Source organism: Nannobrachium achirus, assembly GCF_963921795.1.
Source record: "Nannobrachium achirus genome assembly, chromosome: 3".
NCBI classification, from domain to species: Eukaryota; Metazoa; Chordata; class Actinopteri; order Myctophiformes; family Myctophidae; genus Nannobrachium; species Nannobrachium achirus.
Genome location: NC_137812.1, coordinates 65689713 through 65706816, shown reverse-complemented (window position 1 = coordinate 65706816; position 17104 = coordinate 65689713). Strand labels below are relative to the sequence as shown.

At 39.3% G+C, this 17104-nt stretch overlaps 1 protein-coding gene across 3 annotated transcripts in view; it reads right to left on the bottom strand.

Moving 5' to 3' along the window:
- Positions 1–17104, bottom strand: part of shoc2 (SHOC2 leucine rich repeat scaffold protein) — a 618526-nt gene that overhangs the window by 582197 nt on the left and 19225 nt on the right. For 2 of the 3 annotated variants that reach the window (XM_080722265.1, XM_080722264.1), the window contains exons 6-9: positions 14918–15040; positions 11188–11325; positions 9342–9459; positions 3653–6466 (exon numbers count right to left, since the gene is read on the bottom strand). In XM_080722265.1, the coding sequence (XP_080578391.1) occupies positions 6258–6466; positions 9342–9459; positions 11188–11325; positions 14918–15040 (588 nt within the window). In that variant the 3' untranslated portion in view covers positions 3653–6257. Of the gene's footprint in view, positions 1–3652; positions 6467–9341; positions 9460–11187; positions 11326–14917; positions 15041–17104 lie in introns of those variants that run through there. The other variant, XR_013961882.1, reaches the window with a different exon arrangement.

Sequence of the window (17104 nt, the reverse complement as noted above, 5' to 3'; positions counted from 1 at the left end):
GTAGTTCACCCCCAAAATGTATTTTTTTTATTGATTACTCATGCCATAGAGACTTGAGTTCAATAATATGTTTTTGTATCTGTCGCATTACTAAGACAAAAATGTGATTATTGTAAATTTACCACCATTGATTCCGGATGGGGACCCGAATACATGGCCTTGGATGGGGACCCAAATGCATGGCACTGGATGGAGAAACCTTCAGGGTAAGTTTACTACTGTCTATCTGTTCATGTTCCTAACTGAAAACAAACTGAATGAATGCAAATAACGGCCAGATAGCACAGATTAACAATTTTTTATGATTTTGAATTGTATTCTTGGGACAAATGTGAAACTTTTGACATTGGCAAATGCAACATGTCGCTAAATCTTCTTTGATTAAAAGTTGTCTTGCATGGTAAAGCAAACGAGACACAGAAGTGTTTAAATATACATTCTTTAAGTAGGTAATAATAATAATTTAAGCGAGGACAATAAAAAAAGGCTACACAAGACAAATATTGCACATCAATTTGTAAATATTTATCAGTTTATTACAGTTAAAAAGATGTATGTACATACAGAACATCACCAAACATGGTCATTTTTAACTATTTGCAAAGTAGCATTCTTTGCAACTAGTTGGGTTTCAGAAGATCTGTTTTACAATGGGTCGGCTTTGATTAAGATTGACCTTCACAACCAAGCAGCCAAGTCAATGTTTTTTAAATTTGCCAATACTTTAATAAAGACATTAACAGAACAGAAGGATGCTTGGCAAAACATATATCCAACTTTCTGTTGCCACCAAACCACACAACTGGTTTTATATACACACACACACACACACACACACACACACACACACACACACACACACACACACACACACACACACACACACACACACACACACACACACACACACACACACACACACACACACACACACACACACACACACACACACACACGTATCAACTGAAATGGACCTTGGTCACTGTATTTAGCAATGAGGACTCACTTGGTGGTTCTCAGACATTTTCATGTCCAGGACCCCCTAACTGATTTGGCCAAGGACCCCCATTTGAAAAGGACTTCGTTCCGGGGGGCCCCCATAAGAGTGTGGGTTTGAAAGATGTTCTTAATGATTCCAAATTAATCTACATTTCTGAACTTTCAAAATATTTCTAAAATGGCCCATCTACAAGCTCACAACATTTTGCACCGCTACACGTTGTGAGCTTGTAGATTGGATATTTTAAATAGCCGATATATAAAATAAAGCCCAATCGTTTAAACTCATTTTGCTGGGAACTCCCTGAAGGACCCCTGGGGGTCCCCGGATCCCACTTTGAGAACCACTGACATGGAGGTAGTCGAGTCTGAATCTGCTCATCTAGTCGTGAAAGAGAGACAGAATTTTCTAGCCATTAGCCACAAGAACCAAACATTCAGTGAAAACAGCAGATCTACAGTAGGTCTACAAGCTCTTGTGAGCTTGTAGATCAGCTATTTTCTGTGACGAGATTTTGGAGTAGAGGGGGAAAAGAAACAGCGGACCTACTATAGGGCCCTGGGGGACCCCGGGTTTAAGCGGTGAAATATGCGTGCGGCACTGTTTGCGCATCATGTTTTCAATACAACCGATGATCTAATCATTTGTTGATTCAATTCAAAGTGTGGTTTGTTTTGATCGGTGCACATAAGGCAGCAATAATTGAGGGGATACTGAAAGAGGGTCTGCAGTAGGATGTTATGCAGTGGATCAGGTTTAAGGTAGATATATGCAACATGAAGAGCTGGATGTGTCACATTTAACTCTCAAATACCTGGAACGCGCCCGAGTCACGTTAGATTTTAACCACTTTAACCATTATTGTATGCTTTAACCTTAGAAAAATAGCAGATATACAAGCTCACAGCTGCGTGCTTGTAGATCTGCTATTTTTTAAAAATCGTGAAAATGTGTGCAAGTCTATGGATATCTTTGACCCGATCTTTGACCCGACTACTAAATCCTTCCTCTAAATCAGTGGTTCTCAAACTTTTTCATGTCAAGGACCCCCAAAATTACAGGTATTTAGCCACGGACCCCCATTTCAAAATATGTTGTTCCAGGGACCCCCCAGAAGCAAATATTTGAGTTACAAATGTTCGCTTTTAAATAGATATATTCAAAGACTTGCAAAGAAAAATCATGATTTTTCAAAAATAGCAGATCTACAAGCTCGCAGCGCGGCACTCGGTGCCGCGCTGTGAGCTTGTATATCTGCTATTTTTCAATTGTTAAAGTAGTCAATAATCCTAGGCCTAAATGGGTTAAGAGGAATTCAGCCAAAAATAACTTGGTTATAAAATGTTTCATGAGTTTTACGCTCTAATGAAGTGAAACGCAATGAAATTTGGCATTACGTTTTTGTCGATCTCTAGAAAACAAGTATTGCAGATATCCATACATGTGGACTGCTTTAGTGAAATTCCCCTTTAATGCAAAAGAGCAAAGACCATGGACATCCACTCGAAGGCATTATCTTTCTAACAGACGCTGTTGTGTGAAAATGTTCAATTGTATAGATTTGTAATACTGCTGCGTCTACCTTATTGCCAGATTCTAATACGAATAAAATAAAAGCCAGAAAGGAACTAGACCCAAATTTACACTCCAATGACGAGTACGCAGTAAAATCCTATGTTAATTTATCCATGTGTAACTCGGAGAGTGTACAAATGTAACCAAATGTTACCCTCTCACCGAGTTCAAATTAAAAGAGGATTTGACTGGGTATAGTAGTCAGTGACCATGGACACAAGGAATAGGCAAACAAAAAACATTTGACCATTAAGGCTGCTTGTCAAAGAAGAGTAAGTAGGTTAAGCATTGGCACACAATGCTTTGGATACGCTTTGCAATGTACAAAATAAAACAAAACAAAAAAATCAAATGAAAAGCATTAATTTGCAGATACCAAATAACCACAAAATCCTCTTTGTACAACGGCCCGATTCTGACCCAAACAAATCATGTCAATAATTTTGAACATGCTCGTTTTCCTATACAAAATAACCAGGCAAGAAAAAGAGACATAAGACAGTTGTAAAATAAAAATAAAAAATAAAAAAAAGGAACTAAGTGACCTTGATTCTGGGACACTCTCCAAGGCCCCAATCACAGACGATAGAAAAATAAACACCAATTACCGGTATATTCCAAATCAGTTTGGATGGACCAGTATACATTTGTCATCCAATATAGTTCACATTGACCACATCTCGAATGAATCGCTGATAATTTTCTTCCAAAAAAATAAAATAAAATAAGACCCAAAAAAAAGAACATGTTTAAAGTACATTCCTGGTTCTGATAAATGCTCTCTGGCCACAAGCCCACTTCAGTTTATGTTTCTCTCCACTTCTGTGCACCTTCAAACTGTGGCATCCTCAACCTTGCGAAATGGCACATGAAAAAAAAGAAGTTACAAAAAAAAGAAAAAGACTGAAGGTAAAATGGGACACAGCGCTCTCGCTGCATACCTAATGCACATCTCACTTCTCCAGTACTCCAAGGCAATTTCACACAATTGTTTACAGCTAAAAGTAAATGCACAAAAAAAAAAAAAAGACCCCCACCCCTCCCACTCCCCCCCGAAGCTTTTATATAAAACCAGGAATGCAATGCCTCTGGTGTATTGTTGAGCGAGAAACAGAGAAAGCCCTTTGTACATTTTTTGTATTTTTTTTTGTATTTTGTATTTTTGTTTGTTTTTTGTTTAGTTTTTTTGTCTTTTTCTGACAGTCTTGTTGTACTGTTGCTGTTAGGCTCAAATATGCACCGTGGTTTGCTTTGTATTCTTGTCATCGTTGGGTTCAATTGATTTGATCTGTTTTGAAAACCACCAGGCCTGATACCAAATTCTTTAAAAAAAAAGGTCGGTCAAACACTCAGTGGATTTGTCCCCCGCCAGTCTGTATCGTTGTAGTCGATGGATCCTATTTCCCCTCCCCCGTCTTGTACAGCATATGTTTCAGTTCACAAAAGCAGCAACAGGTTCTGCTGGTAAATTAAAAGCAGCAATACATTGTCCCCCCAAGGTAGGCTGTGGTACTCACTCACTTAGGGTTCCCTGTGGTGACCAGTCCACACCTCAAAACTCACTGTAAGCTGCTGCCAGAAAAAAAAAATTAGACCCACACATTTCAATACAAAATAGAATAATGATTGAATATAGTTTGGACGCAACACATTTCCAAAGGAAGGGGGGGGTGAAAAAAAAGTTTGGTTTGATTACCTTTGTTGGGATTTTTTAATGTACAGTCACTTGAAATAAACACTAACTAAATACACGTTTCGTCATTTGGAAAGAAAACAAAATACTAGATGAAAAAATGATTTAAAATAAACAATGCGTTATCTAAACTGCGACAATTCAACTTTAACCATGTTTGCCAGCAATGACTAAAGCAGGAAATGGGAAACCCTTTGTGAAACTTCAAGTGAGCACTTTCCATTTAAGTTCGACTAGGATGAAAACCTCCCCACACAAAGTTGCTAGTGTATTTTCAGCCTGCGAAACTAAATATGGTTTTTATTTTAATCGTCACAAAATTTACATGATAAATGGTTCATTTAACAGAAAATACTTGCTCATTTATGAAACAAAATGCCCCCATCCAAAATAACCAATGAGAGGCTATTGTCATGTTTAATATAGAGGATGCCAATGTCTTTTAAAAAAAGTGCATAAAAGCAGCAGCATTGCTGGGACAGTGTGGGACAAAAAATAATAAAGAAAAAGTTTTTCTTTTCCCCCCCATTAGATAGTGGGTTCTTTAAAGGATATATTACCAGGGACTGACACAGAAAATCTATTATACAAAAAGAAACCGTTGTTGTGGACGTTAACTAAACTTAAAAAGACAACCAAGGATAAAAGGAGAGACTATTATTCATATTTTGGCATACCTTATTTTAAGTTTTGACAAACTTAACAGTTAACAGTTAATGGCAGGGGCCCAGCTACCGTTCTTCTGATATGTTGGTCAATGATCAATTGGATGACAGCTATGCAGCCCAACACTGAAGATATCAAATCAAACGAGTAAACATTAAAACAAAAAAATTGCACTCAAGGCAATGATCAGAATTTATATTCGTATATAAAAAAATGCCTTAGATGACTTATCCCATCACCTACCTATGTCTTTTTAATTTCCAATACCTTTTCGCACATAAAATGTTCCAAGTTGCTTAGTTGTTTTTTCTCTCTTTTTTTTTTTAAAGCATTTACGATTTGCATTTCTCATCATGTGTACATTACTAGCTTAATGTTTAACTACGGCTTCTATTAGTTAAAAGACTTCCGATCGATTTAAATTACAACTGATATCACTTGCTTTTATAGTTTACGGCAACGACAAAAGAATTTAAAAAAAAATGAAAAGCTTTTTTAATGTAAGAACAGCAATTATGTATATAAAAGCAAATTTGAAATAATTTATACCTTTGTATTCTCATGGACAATTGTGTTTAGAAATGAACCAGTGGATCATTCTAGATATAGGCACAGTTTCTTGAAACAAAAACAAAACAAAAAAAGTAAAAAAAAGAAAAACTAAAACACCGGCATTTATACCTTTGTTCTCCATGGTCAAGACGCTATTAACATAAGTTACATCTTTAGTTGACAAGTGGTAAAAAAAAGGTGAATAAAATATCCAAAGAAAATATGAAAGGATGAAAAAGTTAACGTGGATTACGGCAGCAGCAGTAAATATGAAGTTCCAAATATGTTTGTTTTTGTGTTTGTTTTTTGCATACAATTGTATCTTTGCTCACTTAGTAGATGCTTGTAATTACTGTAAATACATTGTCAATGGGAAGGAGCACGGTTTATAAGGTTAAAAGACTTAAGTTTGCCACATATCTCAGTTGCTCTCATTCACATACATACACATATGTACACGTATGTGAAATGTATATTATATATATATTATAGTTTTGGCAAAAGACTTGGCAATATCTTTTTTCTTTAACATGATTCAAAATGAAAGATGATTCGGGGGGTGTAGGGGGGCTCCTAAAATGGCCACGATGGATTCTAGGGAAAACATGGAACTCAGTCTTCATTATGTCTGCCACGTTCTCGCCCTGTAGATATTGTAGGAAAGGAAAGGAGGCTTGTGAAGTTTGCGCCTGGCGAAGTACTCCTTTTCTTGACAGTGCATGACACGTAATGGGGACGAACAGGCGTGGAGGGAGCATGGCTGCGCTGGGATCACACCATGGCGCGGTAAGGCCCTTGCATCTTAAGGAACTGGATGATGAAGGAGGGGCCTCCGGCCACGATCTGGGGCGGCAGGTGGCTCAGGGGACAGTTCTCGATGCTCATGATGGACAGCTTGCTGCAGAGGGCCAGCTCGAACGGGAGGCTGTGCAGGTTGGGGTTGTCGTTGAGGTACAGCTCCTCCAGGTTCTCCAGTGTACCTGGGGAAAAGACATCGTTTAGCCCTTTTTGTTAACACATAGGATGCCATCATAGGGTTAATGGAACTCACCGGGGCGCGTGTGCGCGCGACGTGCGTGCATACATCGGCTCGGGTGATGGTCCCGCATCATAACGTTAACGTGGTCTTGTATAATCCAATTCAATGTGTGATCACGTCGCTCCATCGAGACATCATTGCGGGGCAGACCCCGTTCACATAACATGGAGCTAGAATGAAGCTCTGTTTACCAGCGCTCTGTTTACCAGCGCTCTGCGCGCGTCATGCACGTCACCAGCGCGCGTCATCAGCGAGCGCCGCTGAGGCTTATGAGTAATGTAGTGTTTTTGCTAATCTGGCGACAAAATAGTAATATTGATTATTATTTATTGATAGAAACGCCAGGAACGCCAATTTTGATATAAAGACATTTGCAGACGTCTTTCTGGCTATTTTCGCAGCCAATGTGTTAATTTGACCAGTTCAGCCTTGTGTTTGTTTATTTATTTTTTCTTTGTTTTCAGGCAAGACAATTTCAAAAGCAATTCTGAATGTTTAACTCATTTGCTGCATTTTAGTGCCAGGATGCCCCCAGTCTCCATAGACCTCCATGTAATTCATAGTGCACGGATCATGCACGCCCATGCATAGATCATGCACCACGTGTGTGCACGCCGTTCACAGCTTTCAAACAAAAAGAATCTGCTTGGAAATCCGTGAGCCATTGATCCGCAGCCATTATGTTTTCTTCAAATGTAAACAAACATGGCTGCCATGTCTGAAAGATGGGGTTGGTATGGGGGTCAAACATGAAATTTTGCGATCGCGATCATGCCTAGTAGATAGGAGGAGGTCCAAAACTCGGGAAACTCGGGCGTGGCAGCGGCTGGGTACGGGAATAACTCGGGAAACTCGGGAGGGGGCAGCAAATTAGTTAATTATTGATCAGATCAAGTGTTGCTGTTGATTTGTGGGGTTTGTGAATCAGAGCCCGCAAAGTTTTGCGTAACTTTAGAGGAGCACATCTTACTTTGATGTCACAATGCGTACCTGGTATGTACATTGTAAAATGTGTACAATTGGCAGGTTTGCGTGTGCGTTTGACCATAAAACACACCATCACGTCCCACCCCACAGAGATGGGTGACATAAAGAGGTGCAGCATGCTTTCTCGAAGCCTGGCGTACAAGTGACATAGAAGACACTGTACGAGCAGAGTTATGACAAGCACACTAAGCATTTCAAATGTGCTCTGCCATCTTGTTAACCCATTTAGAACGGGTACACATTTTGTGTTTCATTATTTTATGCTTTAACTATTGAAAAATAGCAGATATACAAGCTCACAGCGCGGCACCGAGTGCCGCGCTGCGAGCTTGTAGATCTGCTATTTTTGAAAAATCGTGAAAATTAGAATTTTGACCCGATTCTATAAGTGTCTTTTGAATCCTTCTAAGGTTTTTTGAAAAACCCGTGTTTCTATGTCAGCAATCTAGCCAGCCATCGTCAAAGAAAAGGTCCTTTTCACTTGACTGGAGCTCAGTTAGTCTGTTCTTGAGAGACTACTATGTCAGTGGTTCTCAAACCTTTTTATGTGAAGGACCCCCAAAATTATATGTATTTGGCCACAGACCCCCATTCAACATATTTAGTTCCAGGGACCACCCAGAAGCAAAATTTGAGTTACAAACGTTCGCTTTGAAAATACATATATTCAAAGATTTGCAAAAGATTTCACAATTATTTTCAAAAATAGCAGATCTACAAGCTCGCAGCGCGGCACTCGGTGCCGCGCTGTGAGCTTGTATATCTGCTATTTTTCACTGGTTAAAACATTCAACAATTCTAGGCCTAAATGGGTTAAGGAAAGACTTGAGATTTAACCGTTGCCAAGGGCGACCAGAAGCCCCACAAGACACGGCTGTTATTATTAACTCTCGGGCCTAGTTGGAATCCTCTAAAAATACACACTTCCTCGCCTCCCTCCTCCTTCCATCCCTTTTAATCTCTGACTAAACACAAGTCACTAAACCCAGTCAGCCATCACTCACAGCAAGGTCAAGACAGAGCGGGCAGAGCAGACTTGATCCGGGTTAAGGACCTTGGGGGCAGGACTCTAGTTGAACCATTTAAGACCTGGAAACGCATCTGTGTCGCGTTAGACTCTAACCATTCGTTTATGCTTTGGATTTTGAAAAATAGCAGATCTACAAGCTCACAGCGCGGCACCTTAGTGCCGCGCTGTGAGCTTGTAGATTCTGCTATTTTTGAAAGATCGTGAACATTTGTGCAAGTCTTTGAATATTCTCACCCCGATTCTATAAATGTATTCTAAATCCTTCTTCCTAATCAGTGGATCTCAAACTTTTTCATTTCAGTGGACCCCCCAAAATGATATGTATTTGGCCATGCACGGATCCCATCTCAAAATAGTTAGTTCCAGGGACCGATAGAAGCAAGATTTGAGTTACAAATGGTCGCTTTCATTACATATATTCCAAGATATGCAGCGCGGCACTCTGTGCCACGCTGAATTCTAGAAGTCTGGAAAGTAAACATAGCCGTCTTCTCATCGAGATCTAACAGCAGGTCGATTCGTCTCTTGGAACTATGAAAAGCCGCTTTATGAAGAAAAAAGTAATTTTGGAACGACAAAAATGTGTGCTTTTGTCTGTGTATATTTAGCCGCATTTTCGCTGTGAGGAGGGGTCAGGACGGCTCGGGAGATCTCTGAAGAGGGGCGACAATAACAGAAATCCACCAAACTAGGTAGGAAGAATCATGATAAAAAAGCAAATAAAGGGGGGCATATGTGTTAGCCTGGAATTGCCCTTTAATGGATTAAGTAGCCATGGGGATCGGAGAGTAATTTTTACCAATTTCTTCAGGTAGGTGTTGCAGCAGGTTCTCTCCCAGTCCCAGGTGTGTCAGGTTGGTGAGGTGGCCGATGCCTCTGGGTAACGTGGTCAGCTGATTATTGGTCAACACAAGTTTCTGCAGAACAGACATGGGTGAGACAAGTCAATAATGTGCCACATCAGAACCATTGACTTAAACACTTAAGCTATCCCATTGTTAATGTAAACACTCCTGGTAAAATTAGACCATATAAACAGTGTTGCCAGATGAGAGATGTTGAATTATCGTAATTATCGTATTTGAATTTGTTTGAACTGATTATCATGTTTAGGGGGGAAACAAATGATTGCACACCATCTTTAAAATTAACTTAACATTTTGGATTCTTTATTTTTTCATTTTAAAAATGTACTCTACCGAAACCGTGATCCAAAAACTGAGATACGAACCGAACCGTGGGCTGACTGAACCGTGGCACCCCTACTTGTTTGAGACTCCTACGTGACAAAAACGCATCACATACGCTGGGAGGAGGCAGGCAACTTCCTGGACCTTGCACAAATAAAAGCCTGAAACTGGACTGGAAAGACATGACCAGTGTTTTTAATGCCTCCAAGTACAACTCTAGGGTCAGATTGACTGATTTCTTGACTTACTTTGAGAAGCCAAAACAGATCGCGGATCAGCAGCCAGAGAATTCAGTAAATCCACAATCTTTTCTGTGATATGCCAAAATTGTCATACATTTGGACATTTTTGGAATTATTGATCGTACAGAGTGTAAAAGTATCGTACAAAACCTTATCGTACATCTGGCAACACTGTCTGGCCAAAACCTCTTAACTCAGTCGGTGCCATATTTAAAGTGGGATGACCTCTTATATTGCCGGTTCGCCAACAAAGGGTTAAAAAAATAGTGTGCACGCTGGTGCACACATTCGTGCACAGATCATGCACTATGCATGTGCATGCTTTTCACAGCTTTCAAACAGAAAAATCCGCTTGGAAATCCGTTCAGGCATTCAGGAGAAAGGAGCCCTTATGTTTTCTTCAAATGTAAACAAACATGGCTGCCATGTTTGAAAGATGGGGTTGGTATGGGGGTTAAACATGCAATTTCGCGATCGCGATCATGCCTAGTACACTGTTGGAGGTCCAATTTTTTTTTTTTTCAAATTTTTTTTTTCAATTTTTTTTTTTTTTTTTTTAAAAGACGTTCAGAAGACGTCTGGCAGGGAGGTCCATAGTGAAAAAGACGTTTTAAAGACGTTTTTATCATAGAAACTTCTTTTTTGGCAGGGTATGAGTTAACTCCATTTTTGAGGTTTTTGATTTTTTTGGCATAAATCAGGGCTATTGAACACCTTTTTTGTTTAAAATAATATTGAACCAATGGAAAGTAGTAAAAATTCCTTTGGTCAAAAACCTCCTAACTCCACTTGAGCTAATTTTCCTGAAAATTTACATTTTGGAGTTAAAAGGTTTCGGGCAGACAGCAGAGATATAAAGGAGTTACTGTAACTTTTAGTTTGAGCATAAAATAAAAACCATTTACACACTGCTGCAAGTGAGAGCACTCAAGCATACCAACCATACAGTATGTTATGTAAACAATAATGCACAACAACATATCCTGATATTGGCATGTGAAGACCTCAGCAGATTCCTTTATTTTACAATATCTGGACATCTTGTGGTGCATTAACAGCATATACCAGAGCCACCTACAAAAAATAAATCACTGGTGTCTTGCACGCGCGCGAAGCACCAGTCATGTTGTAAATGAGTTAAAAAGAAAATGTATTTTGTAATTTGTACTTTTGAATACCTTTGCATTTACAAATTAGGCTAACTGTGTCCTACCTGTAAATCTTTTAGGTAGGCAATTTCATTGGGGAGGGATTCCAACTTGTTCTCCTCTAGGTCGAGCTCCCGTAGTTTTCTCAAGTTCCCAATACCATGTGGTAACTTCTTCAGAAGATTGTTGGACAATATTAACACCTGTTAAGACACACGTTTTTTACAATTAGATACATTTGTACCACGTAGAAAAGGTTCAAAAATACATTTAATAATACAAAAAAGAAATAGGTTGCCAGTCAGTCTAAATTCCCAGTTTAACTGTAGAGATGCAATCAATGTTGACTAGGTCGGTCTGTGGTATATAGCAGGCTTGTCTCTTTGGCCAAATGTAAATAGCTTCATTTTTTATTATTATTAATTCAAAATGATGGAGTGCAATGATTATGGTACTTTTTTAGTTTTTAATTTGTCTAATGGCTCGAAAATGACATTTCACATCTCAACCAGTAGTCAAGAGAATGTACAACTTCTTAATCATGTTTTTCTTTATTTAAAAAAACATATATATATATATATATATATATATATATATATATATATATATATATATATATATATATATATATATATATATATATCAAGCATCTATACTGGAGCAATTGGCGGCAAACCTAAACCAGAATGTTTAGCTACATATTCTCACAAACACCTCTCACAAACATAGCCACCACGTCGAACAAACGTGAAAATTTACAACTGTCCACATTTTAAACATGCCACTCTTTGAACCGCATTTATTTCAATTTAACAACATCTCGCCTCACGCAGAGCAGCCAGTCCTGACATAGTATTCTGAACATTCTGGCCAGTGCTGAAACGTCAAAATGATCATCAGGGTATCAAGTTACAGAGGGAGGGAGGGGGAGGAGCTGAGCAGAGTAGAGTATCGAATTACAACAGAGGGGTGTGTGTGTGTGTGTGTGTGTGTGTGTGTGTGTGTGTGTGTGTGCGCGTGCGTGCGTGTGCGTGCGTGCGCAAGCGTTTTTTTTTCCCCAAAAAAAATTTTTTTTCTTCCCCAAAAAAAATTTTTTTTAAAGACTTTTTTAAGACTTTTGCGGCCCGAAGGGCCGCAAACTTCTAGTATATATACGTTTCTAGCTTATGTCTTTGTTATAGCAGCATTATTGCTGTAGTTTTTACTAATAGAAGAGTTTAGATAGGCCTACTGCGATTTCCCTTTGGCAAAGAAGATATACGGATAGGGAGAGAAGTGCTTTGGTGAGACAGTCAGAGGGAGAGGGGGATACAAGTGGTGGGTGATGACAAAGTCAAAGCCAGTATTTTTTAAGGGCTGTTATAATGTGTCCACTGTGCACAGAAATAAATCTTGTCTTTAAAATGTACACTTTTTGGAAGAAAATAAAGTTGGATAAACACCCTAGAAAGATCATTTCTTGGAGGAAATAGGCCTGTGACACGCCATCTTGTAAAACATTTCACAACATTGGCGTAACTAAGATGTTCTGGAAAATAAAGTTTTCTTTTTTTTTACATGCTTAGACGATCCAAGTTTGACACTTCCTTCACAACTTTCACTTGCCATTTTCCTTCACCCAGACAATCAGTGGTTGGCGTTGGCAGGGATAAGACAAACGGAGCTCGACCTCCAACACAGTAGTGCAAGCGCTCTGTTGTTTACTTGCTTCTCTGACCATTGTTTAAACCCATTTAGAAGGGGTACACATTATTGTGTATCATTATTTTATGCTTTAACCGTTGAAAAATAGCAGATATACAAGCTCACAGCGCGGCACCGAGTGTCGCGCTGCGAGCTTGTAGATCTGCCATTTTTGAAAAATCGTGAAAATTTGAATTTTGACCCGATTCTATAAGTGTCTTTTGAATCCTTCGAAGGTTTTTTGAAAAACCTATGTTTCTATGTCAGCAATCTGGCTTGCAATCGTCAAAGAAAAGGTCCTTTTCACTTAAAGGTGATACACCATGCATTTAAAAAGTATTTATGTCATATTGTTTATGTCCCAAAAACGTTTTTCAAAAGGTTTGAGGCTAAATTACCACTCCTGAATAGAGAGCCTCTCTCATTTTTGAATGGCTCTCAGAGCATTTCAGCTGCAGTACCACCTTTGGCCTGAACTGCGCCACCCCCCCAAAATCCTTTTGAAAAAAACATTTTTTTAAAAAAAAAAATTTTTATGATGACGTCACAATCGGCAGATGACGTCACAATCGGCAGCAAATCTGGACAGCCTGTTTTGAGAACCCGTGGGATACTTTTAACCTTCGCCTTCTCAAAACCAGAGAAAGACACAACGGTCAGAAATGGGACTTTGTGAGGATAGAAGGTGCTAGTGGGACCCCAAAAAAAGGTTTTAAAATAGGAAAAGTGAAATTTCACTGTGTATCACCTTTAAATGGAGCTCAGTTAGTCTGTTCTAGGAGGAGGAGGAGCAGAGGGGGTGGGGGGAGGAGAACACATGCTATTGGCTGGAGACTTGCGGACTGACTCGCCGGGCCCGCCCATGTGCACACACGAACTGCTATGAGTTAGGCCAGTGTGGTTCTTGAGAGACTACTATGTCAGTGGTTCTCAAACCTTTTCATGTGAAGAACCCCCAAAATGATATTTATTTGACCACGGACCCCCATCTCAAAATATTTAGTTCCAGGCAATTTGAGTTACAAACGTTTGCTTTAAAAAATACATATATTCAAAGATTTTCATGATTTATAAAAAATAGCAGATCTACAAGCTCACAGCGCAGCACCTGGTGCCAGGCTGCGAGCTTGTAGATCTGCTATTTTTCACTGGTTAAAGCATTCAATAATTCTAGGCCTAAATGGGTTAAGTATTTGATTTCACAGACCGGGATTTATTTATTTATTTTCATAAATACTTCCTTACTTTTACTTCCTGCTATTAAAACATGCACTCTGTGACCATTCACTATGAAGATAAAATAAATTAGAAAATAAGATTTGCCATCACATCTTAACAACTACGGCTTATGTACATGAATGTTTTATGACATTTTAAAGCGGGAACATTTTCAAGATTGTCAAAAACGGACATAACAATTCAAAACCTTCAAAAACACACACTCAAGGTGCGTTGCATTGTGAGCTAGTAGATTGGTTACTTTTTCCTATAAGGCTTAAATGGTTAACACCAATCTTTTTTTTCCTATGTCTAACACAGTGGTTTAATGCGACCGAAGGTAGCAGTTTACTATGAGAAACGTCACAGCTTGTCCGTGTCCGTCTGTCTGGACGTGTACACATTTTTACGGTCTATGGGTGTGCCGCTCTGACATCATGCTCTGATGTCACTGTGATGTCAGGGGAACCACTCTAACAGAATGGGTTTGCCGCTCTGACATCACGCTCTGGCTTCACTGTGATGTCACACTTAACAGAATCCCTTTTATGCCCATATATGGAGTTCCCTGATGTCATCAATATTAATAATGCCCTGTTAGAGAGATCCCTGTGAGGCCAGGGAGAAAAGAAATCCCTTTTATGCCCATATATGGAGATATGGAGATTCCTGTGATTCCAGGGGAACAAATCCCTTTTATGCCCATATATGGAGATCCCTGATGTCTAAATCCCTGATGTCCACATCACTGTGGCACGACCACGCCCTTTAGGGCGAGGTTGCTTGTCGCCCTGAGGCGTCTTACTACTAGTAAATCATGTGTACATTTGCAACAAATGGCAAAAGTGCGTTGAAATACAAGAGAAAATGTCAAACGTAATTGTTAGGCCTCACCTCAAGAGAGACAAGGCCACAAACGTCCTCTGGGATCTTAGTCAACTGATTGGTGGCCAGGTTCAGTTCTACCATGCTGGTCCATGTGCCAAAATCCAGTGGTAAAGACGTTAACTGGTTGTCCTGAGGGTAAGAAACAAACAAAAACATGCTTATTAAAACCCATTTAGACTTGGGAAAAAAAGTCTTCAAGATCCTAACAGTTTTCTGAAAAACCTATGTTTCTCTGACAGTGGTTCTCAAACATTTTCATGTCAAGGACCCCGTAGAATTACAGTATTATGTATTTGACCACAGACCCCCCCATCTGAAAATATTTATTTCCAGGGACCAAGAGAAAGAAGGATTTGTGTTATAAATGTCTGCTTTAAAAAATATAATACATTCAAAGCTTTGCACACATTTTCAAGATTTTTCAAAAATAGCAGATCTACAAGCTCGCAGCGCGGCACTCGGTGCCGCGCTGTGAGCTTGTATATCTGCTATTTTTTAATAGTTAAAGCAGGGAATAATGGTTAAAGTGGTGACACAGATATGCTAAGCAGTCCTTTTGTGGACATGTCATAATAGTCAAACATTTGGCCAAAATAGCAGATCTACAAGCTCACCACACGTTGTGAACTTGTAGATAGGCTATTTTCAGCGAAGAGATTTGGTGCCATGTCAGCTAGGCTTGGGTGATCCTTGGTATTTCATATTGTGAGTGGTGGTAATTAAAAACCAGGGGGTGGCGGACGTAGGAGGGATGCAAGGTGTACAGTAAAGATTTACCATGCACTGACCAGACAGAGCTTGGCTCGTGGAGAGACAGATTTATTTGAGATTTTGAGTTGACCCGTTTAACCCATTCAGAACGGGTACACATTATTGAGTATTATTATTTTATGCTTTCACTATTGAAAAATAGTAGATATACAAGCTTGTAGATCTGCTATTTTTGAAAAATCGTGAAAATTTGAATTTTGACCCGATTCTATAAGTGTCTTTCTAAGATTTTTTTTGAAAAACCTAAATCTGGCCAGCCATCGTCAAAGAAAAGGTCCTTTTCACTTAACTGGAGAACTCAGTTAGTCTGTTCTTGAGAGACTACTATGTCAGTGGTTCTCAAACCTTTTCATGTGAACTTGTGAAGGACCCCCAAAATGATATTTATTTGGCCATGGACCCGCATCTCAAAATATTTAGTTCCAGGGACCCCCCAGAAGCAAAATTTTAGTTAAAAACGCTTGCTTTGAAAATACATATATTCAAAGATTTGCACACATTTTCACGACTTTTTCAAAAATAGCAGATCTACAAGCTCGCCTAAATACATAAAATACATTATTAGAGTAAATAAGCTCCCCCATAGTTACATCACAGCAAGGAGCTCCGTGAATTTAATTGAGAATGCTGTGGGCTTTACAGATGCCAACGATGAAACTCTAAAAGTAAAAGATCTATTCAATATCAATCAATGTCATGCCCTATCCCGAGTTTCCCAGAGTTGTTCCCGTTGAGTTTCGCAGGTTGAGGCGGAAATTGCATTAAAAATAAGATTTGTTTTACTTCCTGCTATCTACTAGGCATGATCTCGATCACGACCCCCAGACCAACCCCATCTTTCAAACATGGCATCCATGTTTGTTTACATATAAAGAAAACATGATCGCTGCTATTTCATGAGGGGAGAGTATTTTTTGCAGTTCGTTCAGTCCGAGTGTATCAAAGGGTGCGTTCGGAAAATACGCACTGGGTGTGTTAGATAAACACCCGCATCACGAGTTGGGTGTCGAAAAGATGACATATAGTAACAGCGAAACGCTCCCAGCACACACCTGGTGCGCATTTTCGAACGCACCCTTTGATACACTCGGACTGAACGACCTGCACAAAACACTCTCCCATCTCATGAGTGCCTGAACGGATTTGCAAGCAGATTTTTTTTGTTTGAAAGCTGCGCAGGGCGCATGGTGCATATCCGTGCATGATCCGTTAAAAACAAAATCATGAACCATTTTTTAAGGGTAGCAAGTGAGTTAAAAGCCTGCCTGTGCTTGGTGCGATAATATCAGCATTATGTAATGTCATAACATTGTATCATTTTTTTATAATAATAATATCAGCATTATGTAATGTCATAACATTGTATCATTTTATCTCAATCTAAATCATATCAATACATTAACTACTACTCTTATGTTGCTC